The sequence below is a fragment of the Pararge aegeria genome, chromosome 26 (assembly GCF_905163445.1).
Source record: "Pararge aegeria chromosome 26, ilParAegt1.1, whole genome shotgun sequence".
NCBI lineage: Eukaryota > Metazoa > Arthropoda > Insecta > Lepidoptera > Nymphalidae > Pararge > Pararge aegeria.
Window position 1 is genome coordinate 8949907 of NC_053205.1, and position 21978 is coordinate 8971884.

The 21978-nt window shown below is 39.3% G+C and overlaps 2 protein-coding genes across 2 annotated transcripts in view; one reads left to right on the forward strand and one right to left on the reverse strand.

Moving 5' to 3' along the window:
• Window positions 1-21978, reverse strand: part of LOC120635175 — a 96969-nt gene that overhangs the window by 46838 nt on the left and 28153 nt on the right. The window contains exons 22-35 of the mRNA XM_039906108.1: window positions 20673-20857; window positions 19143-19309; window positions 18251-18407; window positions 17252-17417; window positions 10656-10822; window positions 9168-9318; window positions 8695-8853; window positions 6963-7139; window positions 5736-5855; window positions 5081-5276; window positions 3227-3428; window positions 1994-2104; window positions 743-908; window positions 19-151 (exon numbers count right to left, since the gene is read on the reverse strand). Coding sequence (XP_039762042.1) covers window positions 19-151; window positions 743-908; window positions 1994-2104; window positions 3227-3428; window positions 5081-5276; window positions 5736-5855; window positions 6963-7139; window positions 8695-8853; window positions 9168-9318; window positions 10656-10822; window positions 17252-17417; window positions 18251-18407; window positions 19143-19309; window positions 20673-20857 — 2257 coding nt within the window. The remainder of the gene's footprint in view (window positions 1-18; window positions 152-742; window positions 909-1993; window positions 2105-3226; window positions 3429-5080; window positions 5277-5735; window positions 5856-6962; window positions 7140-8694; window positions 8854-9167; window positions 9319-10655; window positions 10823-17251; window positions 17418-18250; window positions 18408-19142; window positions 19310-20672; window positions 20858-21978) is intronic.
• LOC120635076 lies at window positions 11451-15811 on the forward strand. Its single transcript, XM_039905986.1, has 3 exons — window positions 11451-11716; window positions 13181-13308; window positions 15752-15811. The coding sequence occupies exons 1-3, from the start codon at window positions 11490-11492 to the stop codon at window positions 15772-15774; spliced, it is 378 nt and encodes a 125-aa protein (XP_039761920.1). The 5' UTR covers window positions 11451-11489; the 3' UTR covers window positions 15775-15811.

The window sequence follows — 21978 nt, forward strand, 5'->3', positions numbered from 1 at the left end:
AATATTCTAAACACTTACATTGTAACGCTTTGACCAGCACCCCGTAGGCCACACTGCGCACTTTGACCGGCAACTGCTGACATGTGCCGGCGACTTGGCTCACTATACGCTTTCGCAGATTTTCCTCCATTAAGTGCAGGCCGTTTCTTATCTAAAACAAACAAATAAGTAATTTTATTTTTTTGTTATCACCGTCATCTTCATCAAATGGCCATAGGCATCCACTTTTTTTTTTTTTTTTTATTTACTACAAGTTAGTTTATGCAGTCTAATATAAATAATAAATAAATATACTAAGCGTAAGCGTAGCTTGTGTTATGGGTACTAAGATGATGAATATTATTCGAATATAATACACATAAATACTTATAATATAAAGAAAAACAACCAGACACTGAAAAACATTCATGTTCATCACACAAGCATTTTCCAGTTGTGGGAATCGAACCCACGGCGTTGGACTCAGACAGCAGGGTCACTGCCCACTGCGCCAGGCGGCTGTCAAAACGATGGTATCGAGCTAACCTGTTAGGGGTACGGCAATTATATTAAACATATACCCCCAACGCCTTTTACGCCCATACGCCTGCTTCTAGCCAATATGAGTGTGTCGTGTGATAAGTGGTTTTTGATGCATCAATATTAGTTGTGTACATGGTTTCTGTATTTTCGTAATTCTGCGACTAGAACTATGTTTTGTCACGTGCTAGAAACAGCTCTTTTGTAAATAAGAATCGCTCACCAGTGCGAGTGCCTCACGCGTGTTCGTCATCTCCACCAGCCCCACGGTGTCGAACACGCTAGCGACGCGTTCGTTGCGCCGCGCGTCCGACACGTACGCCGCGAGTATCTCAAGGCACTGCAGTTTCGGCCGACCCGTGACCTTGGGAGTGAGGTCTGCTATAGATCTGGAATTTTATTTATTTTTATTATATTTAACTGTAACACATTTTATTACATTAATAAAAAGGCGTGTGGCACTCGAGGACTGCCGCGGGAAAGCCATTGCATAGATAGCATTTTTTTATCAACTTATCCAATTATAATTACTGTCATATTTAAAACAATAACAGTGTTTTAAATATGAATAAATAAAAATTTAGTTTTTCATATTTAAAAAGCTTTGTACACAAATTATACAGAACATTGTCCAACCTAAGAAAAATATAAGCATGTGGGCTACCACGATTGCGGGGTGAAGAGGGGGATTACGCATGTGCAGTAACGCCGTTACAACCAATGCCACCTAGCGGCGAGTTGCTGAACTAAAGAGATATTGCGTGATATTTCAAAAAAGTCATTAATAGTTCTGCTATTCATCGAAAGATGGCAAAACCAAAAAGTAAGTCGAAGTGGGGGGGGGGGGGTGTTAGGTTCTTTTCGTTCTTCTCATTGTGGGAGGAGAACCGTTGTAGTATAATAGTATAATAGCTAGCTAGCTAGCTAGCGTTCTTCGTCCGCGTATATTACACTTTTTTTTTTTTTAATCCAGTGGTTTTTTTTTGTTTTCCGGAAATAAATAGTAGCTTATGTTACTCACCGTCCTTTTAGCTATAACTGAGACAAGAATCAAGTAGATCGGTTCGAACTATTCCAGGGGGATGTGTAAAAAACCGCGGACGAGGATTTTTTGTTTTTTTTTATTCCACTACAAGTTAGCCCTTGACTGGCATCTCACTCGGTGGTAAATTATGATGCTGTCTAAGATTTTAGCGGGCTAACCTGTTTCGGAGTAAAGTCGTCATACAGCTCATCATTTTCAACGCGACATCGCACCGGAACACTTAATCGCATTGTCGGTAGGGTGGTATCCAGCCACGGTCAAAGTCTCGCACCAGACCGGGCCAGAGAAAATTCATTAATTCCCAAACTGCTCCTGCCAGGAATCGAACCCTGGACCTCCTACTTAAACTCAGAGCGCCTGACCGTTGCGCCGGGGAGGTCGTCAAAAATGCGGGCATCAGCTAGTGAGTAAATATTTGCCTCCGCTTACCGGAAGTGAGTCTCGTCACAGCATCCCGGGAAACCTTTCTGCGCCTCCCGCAGAAGCTTGATGTACTCCCCGTGGTCGCTTCTACGTAAACGGTCCAGCACTTTCCGGTACCTGCAAATTGTTTTAATTCCACTACAGGTTAGCCCTTGACAATCTCACCTGCTGATAAGTGTAAGATGGTAGCGGGCTAACCTGTTAGTGGTATGACAGTTTTATTAATTGAAATGTTTAATCGCGTGATTGTAGGTTAACAAATTTGATCTAATAACATAACATAACATGTTCCGAGATAATATTGAAAATATAAAAGCGAAAGTGTGCGGGTATGTTCCGTATAGGCTTCGAAACGGCTGGACCGATTTCTATGAAACTTTCAGGGAATCTCCGGATTTACCTGGCGAGTAATCCTGTAAAGTTTGGTGACGATCGGAGCACTCCTATTTTTAAACTTTTATTTACTATGATGATATTGTATTCCTTGTATTCTCATTACCGGCCTATTTCTATTCTTCCGTTCTTGTCTAAAGTCCTAGAGCGTATTGTCCACTCTCAACTCTCATTATTTCTTTCTAAAAACAATATACTCTGTCCTTTTCAATCTGGTTTTCGTCGTGGGCACAGCACTGTCACGGCTTTGATGATAAAGTCTGTGATGATATACGTTTTGGAATTGATAACAAGAAGGTTACCATTTTGACATTAATTGATTTCTCTAATGCGTTCAATACTGTGAATTTTGATATCCTCTTGGCCATTCTTGAATCCATTAATATCTTTTCACCGGTGGTTCGCTGGTTTCATTCTTATTTGCATGGCCGTACGCAATGAGTACGTGTCAGGGATACATTTTCTGCGTACTGCCACCTCCATGCTGGTGTTCCACAGGGTGGTTTTCTATCTCCTCTTCTATTCTCCATCTTCATAAATACTATGACTGATCACCTTTTCATCTTTATGCGGATGATTTACAAATATATGTGTCTGCTCTGGTTGCAGATGTATCTGAGGCTGTTGAACAACTTAATGCAGACCTTAGTGCTATCTGTGGCTGGAGTAAGTCTTATGGATTATTGGTTAACGGAAGCAAATCTCAGGCTATTATTTTCGGTAATTCCAGGCAAATTGATCAATTTCTCCGATATTCCTCCAGTTACTTTTGATGGTTCTGTTCTGCCTTGTAACAGAACTGTGAAAAATCTTGGTATTTTAATGGGTTGGAAAAAATTGTCTTACCTATTGAGCCATTCCCCCTCGCCCTCCCCCCTGTCTCGAGCGGCGGCCATGGCGAGAGCGAACAGCGTGGTCAGTTCGGACATTGCCCGCACATTTCCAAGTGTAGCGGTCAAAGCTGGTAGCAACTCCGGTATATACACATTGCATTGTAATACCCGTTTCATAATATCTATGTAGTATTTTGCGGTCTCTGAATTGGGCTCTGAAATCATTAAAAATATAAAATTTACATTCGACGTTCTAAGTCCCTTGCTATTTTAAAAAGTCGTGTAAGGAGGCACTATTTGACACTTTAATATATTAATACTATATGTGTATGTATGTGTATATATAAATATATATATATCTTTATATATATATATATATATATTTCTTGTGTGCGTGTGTGTCACTGAACTCCTCCTAGACGGCTGGACCGATTTGAATGAATTTTTTGGTATACGTTTGGGTGGCACCCTGGATGGTTTAGATTCACAAATTAGCCTGACAGATGGCGCTGGGGTCCCCACTAGTTAATATATATTATTGTATTGTATTATTACATTTATTATTTTATTTTATTATTTATTTATTTTTTGTGTGAAAATCTAAAGTATTATAGGCCGCCTTTTTCACATAATTGCGCGGATGTTTTGTTGTTCTTTTCAGCTTTCCAAACTGGAAGTAGAGACACTACAAACAGACATACTTGCCGTTTCAAAAGTGCTTATAAAGTAGGCCTACTTGAAATAAATAAATTTTGAATTTTGAATTTTGAATTTTGAATTTTGTAGTGTGATGTGCGTTATTCTCAGACCCCTGAACTACCGCATATGACAAGAAGTAGTGTGTGTGCGAGAATTTAATAAAAATATTTTATCGCGTTGATCAGGATCACAGGATTCTAATGGTGTAAGAATTTTTCAATTAGGTCCAGTAGTTTTGGAACGTATTCAATCCAGACAAACAAATAATATAATTTTAGTGTAGAAGTATACACGTTTTTTTTGTAGTATATATAAAAAACAATATAGTTTTTTTTGTAAAAACTATCGGTCCCTCGCGACTTTGTCCGCGTATAAGCAACCTTAATAGACAGACGTATGCTATCGTGGATCGTTTCGTTTTTTTAAAACTTTTAAAGAGGAACAACTTTGTCATACATGATTTTATGAAAATTCAAAATTCAAAATTCATTTATTTCATTCAAGTGGGCCCAGTTTATGAGCACATTTGAAATTTCAAGTCAGTCTGTTTGTAGTGAATCTACCAAATCGAAATTTTAACCGTTTACGCAGCGCAGCGCATGCAGCAAAAGCTGTCTAAAGGAAAAAAAGTCCCGATTTTGAAACATTCTTCATTTTTACTATGCTCATATTAGTTGTAGCATACCCTTTCCTCGGTAAATGGGCTATCTAACACTAAAAGAATTTTTCAAATCGGACGAATCGTTCCTGAGTTTTCTAACTTCATAGCGTAATATAAATTTACTGTGAGATGGTGCTAACAAAAAAAAAATTACCCGGCTAACCCGGGTTTGTTGTGGGATCTTCTTAGAGCAGGGCGCGTTGGAACCCTCGTAGATTTAGGTTTAAGTTGGCGAACGAAGTTATCACCATCCCCTTACAATTATGTAAACATATATGTATGAACGCTTCATAAGTGCCTGTGATAGGCCTACATTAATAAAGAAGTTTTAAATTTGAATTTGAGATCATCACCAACAAACTCTTCAGCTTTATAGATTAGGTATAAGATACCAGCGAGCAATCTGCAACATCAAAAAGTTCTCGAGCACCCCCACCCATAAATGAGAGACAATACCGATAGACAGACATCCTTGCGAAGTTATTCCGATATGAAATAGCTACGTACCTGCTAATCGATTCTCGAAAAAACTCCAGTTGATAGTCACAGAACGGTGCAACATTTTGGTCAATTTATCCAACAGCATGTAGTAGATGCTCTTGTTCAGTCTATTGTCTATGGCTGTCGTTATTATGCAATCTATGGTCGAGTTTAAGTTGCTAGAGGGCTCGTTAGTCTCGTTCCAAAATATTAATGTATCCATCTGTAATATAAGCAATCGGGGTTTGGGTATAGACATCATATTACATAGAAGCAGGCGTTACTTTGCAGAAATCCATATATATATATATATATATATATGAAACTGTGTGGGTATGTTCCGTATAGGCTCCGAAACGGCTGGACCGATTTCAATGAAACTTTCAGGGAATCTCCGGATTGACCTGGCGAGTAATCCTGTAAAGTTTGGTGACGATCGGAGCACTCCTTTTTTAACTGTCAAACAGTACAAATACAGCTTTTATTTACTATGATGATATTCTATTGTGTATTGATATTGTATTTTTTTTTTTTTATTATTATTTATTTAATTAAGAGCAATGACAAAATCATTTCAGAATATAGACAGACTGACTTGACGTTCAAAGTGTTTATAAAGTAGGCATTCTTGAAATTGATGTAATTGACTGTAGAAAGTCGGTTTAGAATTAGTGTCACTTACGATATCAATATGTAGACCGTTCAGCTTGTTGTCCTTTGCAGTGCTGACGATGACCGCCAGCAACGCCGGGCGCAGGGCACTAGCGTGCGGCTTGAAATCCTCCTTACTGTTGCATATAGCCTGGAAATAATGTATTAACAAGCATTTAATAGTGTATTCCACGTGGATCAAAATACAGTTATCACCACCCCTACTCTTCCCGAGGGTGTCGTACGAGACAACTGGGGGAAGGGAAATGCCGGAGTAGAAATCGATTAGGTATGGTTTTAGTGGCGTGCACTTTATACATGCACAAAAGCACTGCATACCCAAATTAATTTATGTAACTCGTATTGGAGGGGAAATTTTCATTTTATGCCATGTTCCTGCTTTATGCATACCCTGGTCGAAGGCCCTGTGCACGCCACTGTATGGTTTTGGTGATTTTATTGTCGCTCACCAAACAGTCTAGCACGCCATCTTAGACTTTATCATCACTTACCACCAGGTGAGATTGCAGCAACGGTTAGCGCTGTAAATTTCAGTAGGAGGCCTCGAGTTCGATTCTCGGTGGAAGCAATTTCAGAATTTATAATTTCCGAATTTTCTCTGGTCTGGTCTGGTGGGTGGCTTTGGCCGTAGATGGTTACCAACCTACTGATAAAGACGTGCCGCTAAGCGATTTAGTGTTCCGGTGCGATGTCGCGTGGAAAACGATTAGGGGTATGACTACAGTTAAGCCCGCTACCATCTTAAACTGCATCATCACATACTACCTGAAATTGCAGTCGAGGGCTAACTTGTAGTGGAATAATAATTAAAAAAAAAAAAGAACTTGCATTGAGTGACAACTTGTACAGGCGACAGAGGGCAGTGGAGTTTGAAATCTTTACAAAGGACCTATGTCCAGTGATTCATCTATCCACCTCGTGGGGAGTCTGCATTTTCAGTGCAGGGTCGCCATTCCAGCACCTTGTGACCCCAACGTCCATTTTCACTTTAGCTTTGCGACTCGCCAGTGGCGTGCACTTCATACAAGCGCAAAAGCACTGCCTACACTAAAATTGATATACAACTCTTATGTGAGGAGAATTTTCGCCGTTTTATGTAATTTTCCTGCTGTAAACCTAGTGCCTAGAGCCGCAACTCTGGTTCTTCTACGGATCTCCTCATACTCCCAGTATAGTTTTCTCCATCGCCCGCTGAATGACTCTGAGCCTTCTTATGACGCCCACATAACTCGCTCACCTGTGTCAAAAGCCATTTGACGTTCGCCCTCGCACTCCCCTCCAGGGTGGCGACGAGAGCGTCCCGCCAATTCACGCCTTCGAGAACGCTTACTCTACTGAGCAAGGCAGTCAACGTGCCCGCACATTCGTGACGGTTGAGTACGTTGTCCGACAGCTGTAGGTTCTGAGCTGGAGCCTGGAAAGAGAGAAAATATGTTTTTATTTTAAAGTGCTTGAAATTTTATTACTTTATTAATCTCGTGACTGTAGCCATTTTTTATATATTTCAACTATGCCTATCCTAAAAACCATGTGAATCTAGAACTCCGTTGCGCGGATTTTGAAAGAAAAATGCGGAAAAAATGGCCATGCTATCCTGTAGAATTTGTTTGCTTTTCAGGGATAAAAAGAAGCCTATGAGCTATTCCAGACTATGTTGTATGCCTCTGCCAAATTCCAGCCAAATCGGTTAATTCGATGTAGCGTTAAAGCGTAACAAGCATCCATCCATCTATCCATCCATACATACATCCATCCATACATACATCCATCCATACATCTATTCTCACAAGCTTTCGCATTTATAATATTAGTAGGATGGTACGCATGCATTCGATCGTTGTCCCATATGACTTGCTGTTATCTGTGAAGAATTATGTCCTTGATCTCAGACAATATTCATCAGATCTTTATTAAAATTAGACGATACACGCTTGGTAGTATACACTGTCAAATAAAAAAAGAATTATTAAACTCGGTGCAAATTTAACGGAGATATGAAGTAAAATGAATAAAAAAAATATATCTCATTTCCCGGAGGATTATTGTTTATCAGGATAAAAATCCCGATCCTATATTTTGGCCCGGGATATCAGCTACCACTATACCAAATTTTATTTAAATCCATTCAGTAGTTTTAAATGTAAATGAAATAAAAACCTGTTTTGGACTCAGTATCGATTATAAAGCATCCCCCGGTCAAAATTTTCAAAATATATTAAATATACAGAGATCTTCCAGTTACAGTTTTATTATAAGTATAAATATGTTTCAAAGTTTAAATTAACTTAAAACCTAAAATTATTGTTCTCGCACCGGTGCACGCAATACCGATACTTGACAAACGGATTTTTAAGGTATTGGTGCTGCGTCTAAAGCCTTTCACAGAAAAAAGCCATCCTTGTTCTGAGAATGGCAAAGAAATCGGGAACCCGCGCTGCAGTTAATTCAATAATTATTTATTTATTACATAAAGTTTCCAAAAAAATAAAAAATACTTATAGCTAGCATCAGAAAACCACCCAGGTTTGTAATATATGCTAACAGAGAATTAAGTCTAGGTACGTTAACTACAGAACATTATTGCCAGTTTACCATGTTGTGTATAAAAATGATCACAAGTTACTTAAAAAGAAGGACTACAGTTATAATTTAATATTACGAGGATTAATTTTGTCTCGTACATCAGTGGGTGATTCATTAATAAGGCGACGAACTAGGTAACGTTCGTGCGCTCGCCATACCTATTGAACGCGCCCGAAGTGCATAACCGGCCTCGACTGACGGCCCGCGTGCATACAGGATGTTGTACTTTGTTCCAGTATATGTCATTGAAAAAGTTTTCTTTTAAAATTGAATATTTCAACTGTACATGCACTGGTAAAACTTTACACTGTAATAATAAATCATAAGTACGTCTCATACCAAAACATATCAACCTTGAAACTATGACATATATTGTATGATATTACCTGATCATCTTCTTCGACTAAGTCATACTGGAAGATGTTTTCGGAGAGTGTGCGCAAGAACGCCGGTGTGCGCACGCTGTTAAGAGTCGCAGGCGTGCGCAACGACAGCAGTCCACCCGCCACCTCGATTGACACGGCCTGGCGGGTGCTCCGTTGATTCTGTAGAGAGAAAAAAAAAACTGTATAAATTATATTATGAGATAGGTCAGTGGGTAAGGCTGGTATACACATAACTTTAAAGTTAGAGGTGAGTGCTGGGATTCGAACTCGGCCCCCCGAGAGTGAAGTCGAGATCCTACTCACTCTTGTGTTATGGGTACTAAGATGACTGATTTTAGTACCTATAACACAAGCTACGCTTACTTTGGGACTAGATAGCGATGTGTGTATAGTTGTAGTATATGTATATATATATTTTTTTTTTCGTTTTTGTGTTTCGTTTTAAGATCAGATCGTTCAAACACAAGACTCACCCATTGCGGCCTAAGAGGCAGCTGGATTTCCTCGTCACCAATCAGAGTGTCCCAGATAGTTTGTGTGAAGACTGTGGCGCATATTTGCGGCTTCATTTGCGTGCAACAAATGGCAGACGCAAGCGTATTGTAGTTCGCGCAGAAGAATGACCTACAATTATAATATGTGAAGTAATTAATTTTTGACGGCCGATTGGCGCAGTGGGCAGCGACCCTGCTTTCTGAGTCCGAGGCCGTGGGTTTGATTCCCACAACTGGATAATATCTGTGTGATGAACATGATTTTTTTTCAGTGTCTGGGTGTTTATCTATCTATTATAAGTATTTATGGATATTATTCATCAGTTATCTTAGTACCCATAACTTGGGACTAGATGGCGATGTGTGTATTGTCGTAGTATATAAAAAAATTGGTTGTCTGTAAAGTCGGCTTACTGACGATAGTTGAACGTGACAACGTCGTAAGAAAATACTGATGGAATGGTTGCATTTTTCAAAAGAAAATTTTAATTTTATTTGTTTGATAGATATTATCGTTGCTATAAACAATTGACACCACATTCACTTTTCACTGCACTTCATCCTTGCCGAAAACATGTAAATGTATTATTGTATAGAAGCTGTCCACGCGGACGCATCGCTCACTCAAGTAGGAGAGAGACAGATGTCGAACGCGGAGGCCGACTGTGCCTCTTTGTCGCTCGTTCCGCGCTCTCGCTTGCACTTCAAGCCTTGAATGGAACGCCTCAGAGCGCGGTAACGCCGCATGCGTCATGTTTTTTCGTGCGTGCAGCCGGCTCCATCGAATTATAAGACGTTGCCACGTCAAAAAAAAAAATTTAAACTAATATTCATCATCGTCATCATCATCATCTTTTTTTATTAATTTAAAATGCATATAAAAATTTTCGGAACGATGATAACTCCTCCAAGTGTAGGTAAAATCACTAATAACGTGTCTTATTGTAATATGGACATTCGAAAAAGTAGATCGAAACTGCAACGTTTCCTACTAGATGACGCTACAGTTGCTATACTAATTGGAGAAAGCGCTCAGGCCGCGATTGCCAAAAGGTCGCAAGTTCAAATCCTGTGGGGTCCGAAAATTTTTATATGCATTTTAAATTTATAAGCACTTCTCAAACGTCAAGTCAGTCTGTTTATAGTGACGCTACCACCGGTTCCGACAGATTACACTGAGAAGAGTCGGCAAGAAACTCAGCAGATTGCTCTTTTCCAACATAATTTTATAGTTTAACAATCTTTAGATTTTTCTGTTCTGTGAGACTGTTTTGAATTTTCCTGTTTGTCGGTAGGGTGCAACTAGCCACGGCCGAATCCTCCCACAGGCCGGGGAAAGAGTTATTATAAATATCCAACTTGCCCCCTGGGATTAAACCCGGGACCTTCCCCTTATAAGACCGCTCACCACTGCGCCAGCGAGGTTTGTGTAAATTTTGATATTGGACGCTTAAAGTCCAAACTTACCTGAAGCTTTTTCGCATATTATCGTCCGCTTCGGGGGGGCACTTCACAATGTTCCGCAAAGTCACGCACAGCTTGCACGCTGTGCTCACGATAAACGAGGGAGTGTCTCCAATCGACATCTTGCTGTATAGCACTGACCTGGGAGATTGTATATGGTCTTTCGGCACCTGGAACATTTCAAATTTGTCAATGTTACATAATCGTTGTCATCATCACGGCACTGGTTGGTCAAAGTCAAAGTCAAATATTTCATTATTTAAATAGGCATTTATATGGCACTTTTTGATGACGATAACTAAATTCGTCGACTTAAAACTAAAGCTACGGGGGTTCCAAACGCGTCCTCGTCTAAAAAGAAGCCCACGACAAACTTAGCCGGTTGTTTTTTTTTGTTATCACCATCTCACATTGTCATTTTAAACTGTTAAAGAAGCAGCAATAATTTACACCCAAGCATTTTTATCGTTGACGTAGTCCTATATACTAAGTCCTTTTTCTAAAATAAATAAATTAATATACTACGACAATACACACATCGCCAACTGGCCCCAAAGTAAGCGTAGCTTGTGTTATCGGTACTAAAATCACTTCTGAATATTTTTATGAATAATATACATAAATACTTATAATATAATAAACACCCAGACACAGAAAAACATTCGTGTTCATCACACAAACATTTTCCAGTTGTAGGAATCGAACCCACGGCCTTGGACTCAGAAAGCAGGGTCACTGCCCACTGCGCCAGTCGATCCGTCAATAAATTAACATTAATCCTTGACCGTTATTTGAAACTTTTGGTTGAAGAGGGCACTACTGTTTTCTGCTTTATCTATGTATAATCTGTCCCAATTTATTGACCTCTCGCTCGCACATCTCCCATCTCACCTGGCAGCTCAGCGGTTTGAACCGCGTAAACTTCCATCATTGGCGTCTTGTTTTCTGCGACGCACAGTCGAGTCGTGCTTGAAGGGGTACCTACGTACTTGCTATATTTTATTGCAACTTTGTACATTCAACTCCTTACAATACACGACGTTCTTTGTGAGGGAACCTATCACGTGAGTAATTTACTTATCTACTTTCATGCTGATAATATTTAAACGGTATTACCGTTCGATATAGTTTTATCATTTGGGTTATGTAGATTTGAACAAGAGCTTGCGTGTTCGAATTTCAATCTACCCTCTATTTTTTTTTTTTTTTTTTTTCGATTTTAAAATTGTGTGTGTTATTTGCTGATTTGAGTTTATTCTATTGTCCCAGATAACTTTATTGCGTGTTAATTGGTTAGAAATGAGTGATAAAGAAGGTGAATTATTTAGCGATAATATTCCGACGAATACCATCAGCGGCGGGTTACGTACCGATAAGCAATCTAAAAGACGGCGTAGCTCTTCTAGTAGTAGCTCCTCGAGCTCCTCAAGTGCTCAGAGTACCTCTTCATCAGCTAGCTCAAATTCTCGAAAGCATAAAAAAGGCAATAAACGTAAAAAGAGGGGCGGCAAACGTAATCGTCATCGTCAACGTGACCGCCGTCTCTTAAACAAGTTGACACAGGAAGTTCAGAAACTTCGAGAACAAACAAATTTAAATTTTTTGAATTCGGATTTAGTTGATGGCAATATTAGCGGGGAACTTTACATCGATGGCAGTGAGCACGAATCCATTAATAAGCAATCGGAAGTACTTACGGAGCCGAACTTCGTATTTGAAATCGAAACGAAGCTCAAGGAACCCTCAGTTCCCAAAGCTCCTCAGAATTATTTAGCGACATTAAAAGAGATTCAACATTTCGAACGTAGTGAGTGGTGTGAAGTTCGATACGCGGAGACTCAGAAGTTATATAATCACACTCCTGGTTTTGTCGAGCTAGAGGCCAATGACGAGATTAAAGCCTATGATTCATTACGGCATCTAGCCCATTCCGATAAAGCATACGCTGGCTTAACGTTTTGTGTTCTGAAACAACGCGAAGTTTTACAAACTACCCTCCGTAAACTCTTACAATGGGCCCGTGACTCTGAAGTTACTTATGAAGGGCTAAGTGAGAAAATAAACGAACACTTTTTAAATGGTGAGTTTTATAAGACTTCATCGGAACTGCTACAACTAGTTTGTGGCCATCGGGCGGAAGTTGTTCAGATGAGGAGAGACGGTATAACAAATTATCTACGGGATCCTTTAACTAAGGTTGCCGTAAAGAAAGTACCCCCCTCCTGCCGCCATTTGTTTGAAGCTGAATCACTGACCAAGGTACTTGAAAAAGCTGGTGGCGTCCGGAAAGCTTTCCTGCCCTTGAACAGACATGGTTTAAATGCTCCCGCTTCGCAAGCTGGACCGAGCAAGCCTGTACACCACCCCTCGCAGGGGCAGGTGAATCAAAATGTACCTTATCATGGATGTTGCGCTTCCGGGCGCATTTCCCATACCAACCAACCCTCGCAGGGTTGTTTTCATTCTCATCCCTCGCAGGGACAGAGATATAATAACTATAATGACAAACGTCATACATTTTCGAATAGCCACAGAGGTTCCTTTCGTCAAAGAGGGGGCCGTCAAGGGAGCAAGACTCTGGACAGTAACAAAGGACAATTTAACAATCCGAAACGTCATTCAACCTCCTCGGAGAACAACTCTAGAGGAAGAAAACGTAAGTTTTGACAATCAGACATTCAGGGCGGGTCAACTACTTCTATACCGCCGTCGGTGGGCTCAACTGGGGGCTCCGATCTTCATTCAGAAAATATTACAAGGGTATCGCATACCATTTTTCCAAAAACCCCCTCTGGTATTGCCAGATCTAGCGGGCAAGCGGTTCTGTACTCGGACATCAGATCAAATGACAACCGTTGTAAACCAAATGATAAATCACGGTGTTTTAGAAGTAGTCGACCATGCACCAAGTTTTATTTCGAACATGTTCTTGGTTCCAAAGAGCGACGGATCTCACCGACCCATTTTCAACCTGTCGGCTCTCAACGATTACGTAATAACAGACAAATTCCGACTAATAAACGTTTACCGTGTTCCCGATTTTCTACAGTCCAAGGATTGGATGTGCAAAATAGATTTGTCACAGGCGTATTTCCATTTACCGATAAGTGCGTCCCACAGGCGATTTCTTCGACTAGTTTACAGGGGCGAATTGTTACAAATGTCATGCCTACCCTTTGGTCTCAGCACGGCACCAAAGGTGTTCGCTTCCCTGACAAATTGGGTAGCTCAAACTCTGAGAGAGCAAGGGATACGTATTATCGTTTATTTGGACGACTTTCTCCTGGCCCATCAGAGTCCACAAGTCCTACAGTCTCAAGTACAAATTGTCTTAGAGAGGCTTCGTTACCTCGGTTGGCAAGTAAACCTAGGCAAGTCAATAACAAAGCCTCAGCAAAAGCTCATCTTCCTAGGAGTACAATGGGATACTCGGAAGAACGAAAAATCTTTACCATCAGAAAAAGGTCTCAGTCTCTGTCTAAAGATCACAAATATTCTGAGCAAGGGCTTGGTTACACTAAAAGAACTGCGAAGTTTAGTCGGCTTTCTGAATTTCGCGAGTTTTGTAGTCCCCAAAGGGAGACTACACTATCGAGGCCTTCTCGACCTTCTCAATGTAGCATCCAAAAAGACCACAAGCAGCCGGAATCCGCTTTCAAAGGAGGCTTTGAAAAACCTAACCTGGTGGCTCCAAAACCACTGTTTACCGAGTTGTGTTCATTTACCAGCCCCAAATCATTTTCTGGTGACAGACGCATCCGACCTGGCCTGGGGAGCACAATTGGACAGTCGAGCGTTTTCAGGACAGTGGACCGATCAGGAACAGGACTTGCATTGCAATCAGAAAGAACTTCTTGCTGTATTGAAGGTTTTGCAAGTTCAACATCGGTTTCTGAATCGATCCACAGTTCTGTGGCAAAGCGACAACCGAACAGCGGTTTCCTACATTCGGAACGAAGGTGGCACGAAATCTACAGCTCTCATGAAAATTACATTCAAAATTTTTCACTTGTTAGAGCTTCATCAGATCCATCTCTCTGCTTATCACATACCGGGAAAGTACAACAGCCACGCAGATCATCTATCTCGTTACCGATCACCCCCAGAGTGGCACCTTGTACCTGCTTGCACAGAAATAATTTTCAGAAAATTTGGAATTCCTGTTATAGATCTGTTTGCCTCGAAAAATGCACATGTAGTGGCCAATTATGTCTCCTTAGATCAACACGACAGTCAAGCAATGTTCCACAATGCTTTTTCCCACCAATGGAGTTACCAGCTAGCTTGGGTTTTTCCTCCACCTTACTTGATACCCAGGGTGCTAGCACATCTCAATCAAGCACAAGGGACATTTCTTTTGGTTGTTCCTTGGTGGAAGCGGGTGTTTTGGAGATCAGACCTCAAATCCAGGGCGTTGGCAGCGCCATTCACGATACGTCGTCTGGATCGGTACCTGATAGACAAATCGACAGGCCTACCACCTCCCAACGTACGAGAAATGACATTAGAAGTATGGAAATGTGGGGCTGGTCGGAAGATCTAACTGGCTGGGATGATTCTCAATTAGAACTATTATTGTCATCCTGGCGTCCGTCCACACGTAAGACTTACAAAGCAGCATGGAATAGATGGCTTGCTTGGACAAAAACTTGTTCAGTCAATCCATTTAGCCCTAGCGGTTCTAATGTAGCAAAGTTCTTAGCAGACTTACATTTAAAAGAAAAATTATCATACAACACTATTTTATTGCATAAATCTGTTGTATCCACGTTATGCAATACGGAACTATCCGGTCATTTAAGCTCACACGTCCTAGTTAAGCATGTTTTAAAATCAATATCATTGCAGAAACCTGTGAATCATAAGAAATTTGTTTGGAATATTGATATTCTCGTTTCCTATTTAGAAAGATATAATATTGATGAAAACAACTTTTTTCAAACATCTAGACATTGCGCAGTCTTGCTGTTGTTATGTTCAGGTCGTCGTGTACATGACCTAACTTTGCTGGCCGTAGATGATAATCATTTTGAAAAGAAAAGCGACTATCTCATTTTATGGCCGAATTTCGGTTCTAAAACTGATAATTGTGATTACAGACAGTCGGGGTGGAAATTACTAAGAAGCCCTAGAGGAAAGAAAGTTGACCCGGTTTTTTGGGTAAGCCACTGTAAGGTTCACGACAGGCGTGAAGCAGCAAAGTGTTCAAACTTATTTGTACATTTAAGAGGTCAACCTAAAGCTGCATCTAGGACAGTGATTGCTGGATGGGTAAGGACATTATTAGCTGAAGCTGGAATCATCGCGTCCCCGGGTAGTATTCGATCAGCGGTAGCTTCAAAGAACTGGGCTGACAACGTTCCTATAGACGACATCCTATCGCGAGGAAATTGGAGATCTGAAAATACTTTCAGACATTTTTATAGACGGGAAATTATCAAAGTCCCTGCGCAATATGGTATTACTAACTCTTTTGTTCCATATCATTAATTATTTTTCAAATGTATTTGATTGCATAAGTTTTGCTACTTGCCTATATACCTACTAATCTTAAGTAGTAAGGTAAATTATTTTCATGTTGGAGTAACAAGTGAATACCTTTTTGTGTATTTTAATTTTTAATAAATATTTTTCTCATACAATCTAAACCCCTTTTAATAGCTAAGGTCCTCTTGGATCTACGTAAAGCTGTCGTATGAGTACCTACCTACTTTAATCTGTATTTACACATTCTTTTAAGTATAGGTAAAAAGTCACATTGGCGTCCATCTCCACCAGGCGATAACAAACACGTCTTCAACCAAAAGTTTCAAATAACGGTCAAGGATTAATAGCAGCGTTTTACCTGAAAAATAAAACGCTTATTAATACTTACCTTATTTGAAACTTTCCCTTTTATTTCTGCCTGGGTGGGTTTTCGACTCAATGATGGAAGTTTACGCGGTTCAAACCGCTGAGCTGCCAGGTGAGATGGGAGATGTGCGAGCGAGAGGTCAATAAATTGGGACAGATTATACATAGATAAAGCAGAAAACAGTAGTGCCCTCTTCAACCAAAAGTTTCAAATAAGGTAAGTATTAATAAGCGTTTTATTTTTCAGGTAAAACGCTGCTACTATAAAATTATGGAGGGTAGAGGTAAGGAGAGTCATCTTATATGGGAGAAAACTTGAAAAAGTGTCCAGTTGTTGCGCTAAATAACAGTTCAAAAATCCTCCACAATGGCGCTGGTGGATGCACAGGGTATGGTATGAATGTAGCAATCGTAGATGAATTGAAGTATGCCGAGTTAAAAAATGTAATGTCATTATCGACTAAAGTAGTTAATTATTGAGAATTTCAACAACTTACGTTGTACAAAATATTGTGGTAAATATAACCTTACTTCCTTGTTTATTTTTCAAGCCTACTCTAACAATATTTATATTTGGCGCTTCTTTTAAGAGTTACCTTGATGCAAATGTGGCGCCATCCTAATTTAATACATTTTGACGACACTTTTTCATATACACAGATGACTCTCCTTACCTCTACCCTCCATATATAAAATAAAAGCATTTACGATGTCCTCATAGAGATGCTATGAGACTATTTTCTCACCTTCTGGAACACGACTTCAAGCATATAAAATGCCAGTACGTAGTCGAGCAGACATTTCTCATAGCTGTAGTGGGCGCTGACGTCTCTTGGTTTCTTCTTTAGTATATTCAACAATTCTTCTAGCACCGTAGAGAAGAATTCCTCGCATAGCGACGGTGTTGAATACCTGTTTAATAAATTAAAACATATATGGTTAAGTTTATTTACTGGATGGTGATAACAAAAAAATAAATTTACCCGGCTAAGTTTGTTGTGGGCTTTTCTTAGACCAGGGCGCGTTTGGAACCCTCGTAGCTTTAGATTTAAGTTGGCGAACGAAGTTATCACCATCCCGTTACAATTATGTAAACAATCATGTATGAACGCTTCATAAGTGCCTGTGATAGGCCTACATGAATAAAGAAATTTTGAATTTTGAATTTGAATTTGAATTTGAATTTGAATTTAGTACTTAGTAAGTTTTCTTTAATAGCATTTTACCTTAACGGCGCACTACATGGCACGCGTCTCCCACAATGAGTAGGGGTTAAGGCCGTAGTCTACCACGCTGGCCCAATGCGGAATGCTGGACTCCACACGCCTTTGAGAACATTATGGAGAACACTCAGGCATGCAGGTTAACTCACGATGTTTTCCTTCACCGTTTGAAGCAAGTGATAATTTAATTGCTTAAAACCCACAAAACTTAGAAAGTGCGTGCCGGGATTCGAACTCGGCCCCCCAAACGTGAAGTCGATCTCCTACCCACTGGGCTATCACCGCTTTACAACAAAATTTTGCCATTAACATAACGATTTGAATTTTTTTTTTTTTGAAACGGAATACCTCCCATGTGCTCCCATTTTTATTAGGTCAAGATCTGTTGTCTGTAAACAAAAAATATTTTTTCAAATCACTTTATAAACTTTATAAGAAAGAACTTAGTCGGTACTTTATTATAATTTTATTAAGTTGAACGAAAAATAATACGCATAGCTCGTTTCGAAAATAATTCCTCACCTCAGCAACGGAAGCATGAGTCGTGTGCAAGCACCAAGGCCTCTCCCTTCGAAGCATCGCGCAAACACCGCCCGGTAGGTACGCACATCGGCTTTTTTCGCTACAGCAGACATGCATACGTCTATAGCGTCGTCCCACCATCCCTTTTCACTGTCACCTGGCGACCAAAAAAAATGTTTTTTTAATAAACAATGTATACATATAGATATATAATTAATATACTACGACAATACACACATCGCCATCTAGCCCCAAAATAAGCGTAGCTTGTGTTATGGGTACCAATAAATACTTATAATAAACAGATAAATACCCAGAAATACCCAGCTATAATAAAATAGCTACGCAGTATTTTTTACAATTAAACATTTTTGTTACATTTATTTGTAACAATGTCTATTTGATCAATAGATTGACAACTTTTGTACATTTGCGGTACTACCATGGAAGCCGAAAAGCCGAGCTTGCGTTACAATTAATATCTCTTTGAAATTTTGCTCGTCTATTCCGAAATGAAATTCACAAAATCTTTAAAACTTGATAGCAATGAAGATTTAACACAATGTTTTAACTTTGGCCCCATCTTTATATATTGCTTGTGTGCGTTTGTATGTCACTGAACTCCTCCTAAACGTCTGGACCGATTTGAATGAATTTTTTTGTATGCTTTTGGAAGGCTGATTACCCTGGATGGTTTAGATCCACAAATCAGTCCGACAGATGGCGCTGGGGTCCGCTAGTAATGTATATAATGTTTGTCTACGTTACTGCAAGCACTACGGTACTCTGGCAGGTGGACTCTGTGGTAGCAACCAGCCGAACGCAGTAGGATGACACTAAGTCACTAATCAAGATTTTGGTTGAAATATAGTATTTTTCACGTTTTACTCACTGGCAGCCAGCGTGGCGACGATGTCAAGGAGAGTGTCGCTCGTGTCAGCGCGAGTGTCGCTCGCGTCGGCGAGAGCGTCAAGAAGAGACCGGAAGCAACACGACGCGAGTCCGGATAGCTCGCTTAGTCGCGCGGGCAGATGCGGGCACAGGAGCTTGTGCAGAGCGCTAAAAATGGTCATCATCATCGTCATCATCCGAGAGCACAGTCTATTACCATTTTTAAAAAACTTGTTAAAGATAATTTTTTGTCTGAATCTTCGGAAATTTAACATGCCTATTCCCTTCTGTTTTATTTGGGGTTTGACAATATTGTATATGTATTATGTATTATTGATATTAATTATTTAGGTATATATTAATTATCAGTATCTATATATTTTATTGTAAATTTATTATATGTATATATTATACATGTATATATAGGTATAAATAAATAAATAATAAATAAATATACTACGACAATACACACATCGCCACCTAGCCCCAAAGTAAGCATAGCTTGTGTTATGGGTACTAAGGTGAGTGATGAATATTTGTATGAACAATATACATAAATACTTAGAATATAAATATCAACACCCATACACTGAAAAACATTCATGCTCATCACACAAACATTTTCCAGTTGTGGGAATCGAACCCACGGCCTTGGACTCAGAAAGCAGGGTCAGTGCAAACTGCGCCAATCGGCCGTCAAATTAGGTATTTATGCACCTCACTGCTTGTGCTGTGTTAAACGCCTTTGGTTGCCTGGAAGAGATCGCTATGTAGCGATAAGGCCGCCAAATTGTATACTTATTGTTATTTTTTTTTTATAATTTTACTATATGTTTATGTGGTGTACAATAAAAGAGTATTCATTCATTCATTCATTCATTCATTATCATTGCATCGTTATCATCATCGTGAACTTTATATTACCGGCCCTCGCTTCTATTAGAATGAGAAGGGTGTATGCCGAAGTCCATTACGTTGGCCCAGTGCGGATTTGTCATTTCATTTCCTTTATTTGGCCCATAGATTACGTACGTTACATAAAAATGTGTAGCGTGGTCGTGAGATGACGATAACTATATCTGATTAAAGAAATATGGCGCAGTGGGCCTTGCTTTCCGAGTCCAAGGCAGTGGATTCGATTCCCAAAACTGGAATAATGTTTGTGTGATGAACATGAATGTTTTCAGTGTCTGGGTGTCTGGTTCTAATCTTGGGAAGATCTGTGACACTTTTAAAAATTCATTAACACATATGTAAACTGGTTGCATGTACCATATTCAAGCAAAATCAAAATTTATTGTTTCATCATCTGTATATTATAAGTATTTATGTATGTTATCTATAAAAATAATTGATTCATCTTAGTACCCATAACACAAGCTACGCTTACTTTGTGGCTAGATCGCGATGAGTGCATTGTCGTAGTATATTTATTTATTACATAACTATATTCTCATTTTAATTTTATTTTTTTTTGGTTTTTTTATTTTACTCTTTATTATATTATATATTTTTTTTCTATTTATTTTACCTGTACTCTCCACCGACTCGCAAAACTTGCAACAATCTGATTTTATCATCTAGCTTGGTGTCGCCCGAGCCGATGGCGAGCACCGCCCACCGCCCCGCGCCGCCTTCCGGGGGGAGGGGGCACAGGTCCGAAAACAGCGAGTACTTCTCATCCATCGTGGAATGTCGCTCATAACGCGGCCATAGCTGAAAATAGAATAAGAACCTCAATTCCATTTATACTAATAATTAAGGAATGTTGAGTCGACCGTTGTTTTTCCGATCGTCGTTTCAGTCAATGGTCTTCTCGCGAAAAGCTTCGACCAACATCTTAAGAAGCTTTCGCTTGGTTGTTGGATCAAGGGTAGGATACAGAAGGCAGTAGTCCTTGAAACGGCGCGTATTGTGAGGAGGTTCCTCACTCTGGAGCCCTGACCACCGGTTGCTTGGGAATTCAAAAGCCCCGCAAGCGGAGGGTGGAAGTTTTTTTTTATAAATTTTTAATAGTGTTTTTAATTTATTTTTAAGCATTGTTAATAATTTAAAAAAAAAAAAAAGAAAAATAATAAATGATAGAATATAAAAAATTAATGAATGCTTTAGAACAAAATTTTGTTAAACATCTATTATATACTAGATGTGCCCTGCGGCTTCGCCCGCGTAATTTTGGGAGGCAGCGTACTGCTACATAGTCTACACCTATAGTCATATATGAGATTTTGAGAATTTTACACCAACTTTTTTTTTTCTTACGTCATTTTTTTTTCAATGAAAAGTATACTATATTATTTCTAATACCTCCAAGAATATGTATAAAAAGTTTCATAAAGATCGGTTTAGTAGTTTTAGCGTGAAAGCGTAACAAACAAACTTACATTCACATTTATAATATTAGTATGGAGTAGGGAAGTAGGGATAGGGATTTTAAGACTGTAACATAAACTTTACTTTATTTTAATAATTATTGATCATTGTAGTTTTTTTTAATTGCATTTTTATTTATAAAACAAAAAATGTATGACGTTAATAAGTGCTGTAACTGTAGCCTAAATTGAATTTAAAAAAAAAATCACATAAGAGAAAAAATGTATATATAAACTAAAAGTTAAAAAAAAAACTTGTGTACTTATGTACACCTTGTTAGATGTTATACTTCTTTGGCGTAACAAGATAAAAATCTTTACAAACTTTTTAACGTTCGCCTTATTCTACGTTTGTAGAGAGAACGACACTAACAAAAGAAAAAAAATGATTTAATACATTGAAAGTTTTATTACAACGTATTATCTAGTTATCTCATTAATTTTAACTTTTGATCCAAGTCGGTC

What these genes read in the sequence shown, in the direction of transcription:
- LOC120635076 (XM_039905986.1), top strand. Translation starts at nt 11,490, where the DNA reads ATGTATAATCTGTCCCAATTTATTGACCTCTCGCTCGCACATCTCCCA. An exon ending in TTTGTGAGGGAACCTATCAC is followed by an intron (nt 11,717 to 13,180) that starts GTGAGTAATTTA and finishes ATTTTCGAATAG; the next exon opens with CCACAGAGGTTCCTTTCGTC. An exon ending in CAACTCTAGAGGAAGAAAAC is followed by an intron (nt 13,309 to 15,751) that starts GTAAGTTTTGAC and finishes TTGTGATTACAG; the next exon opens with ACAGTCGGGGTGGAAATTAC.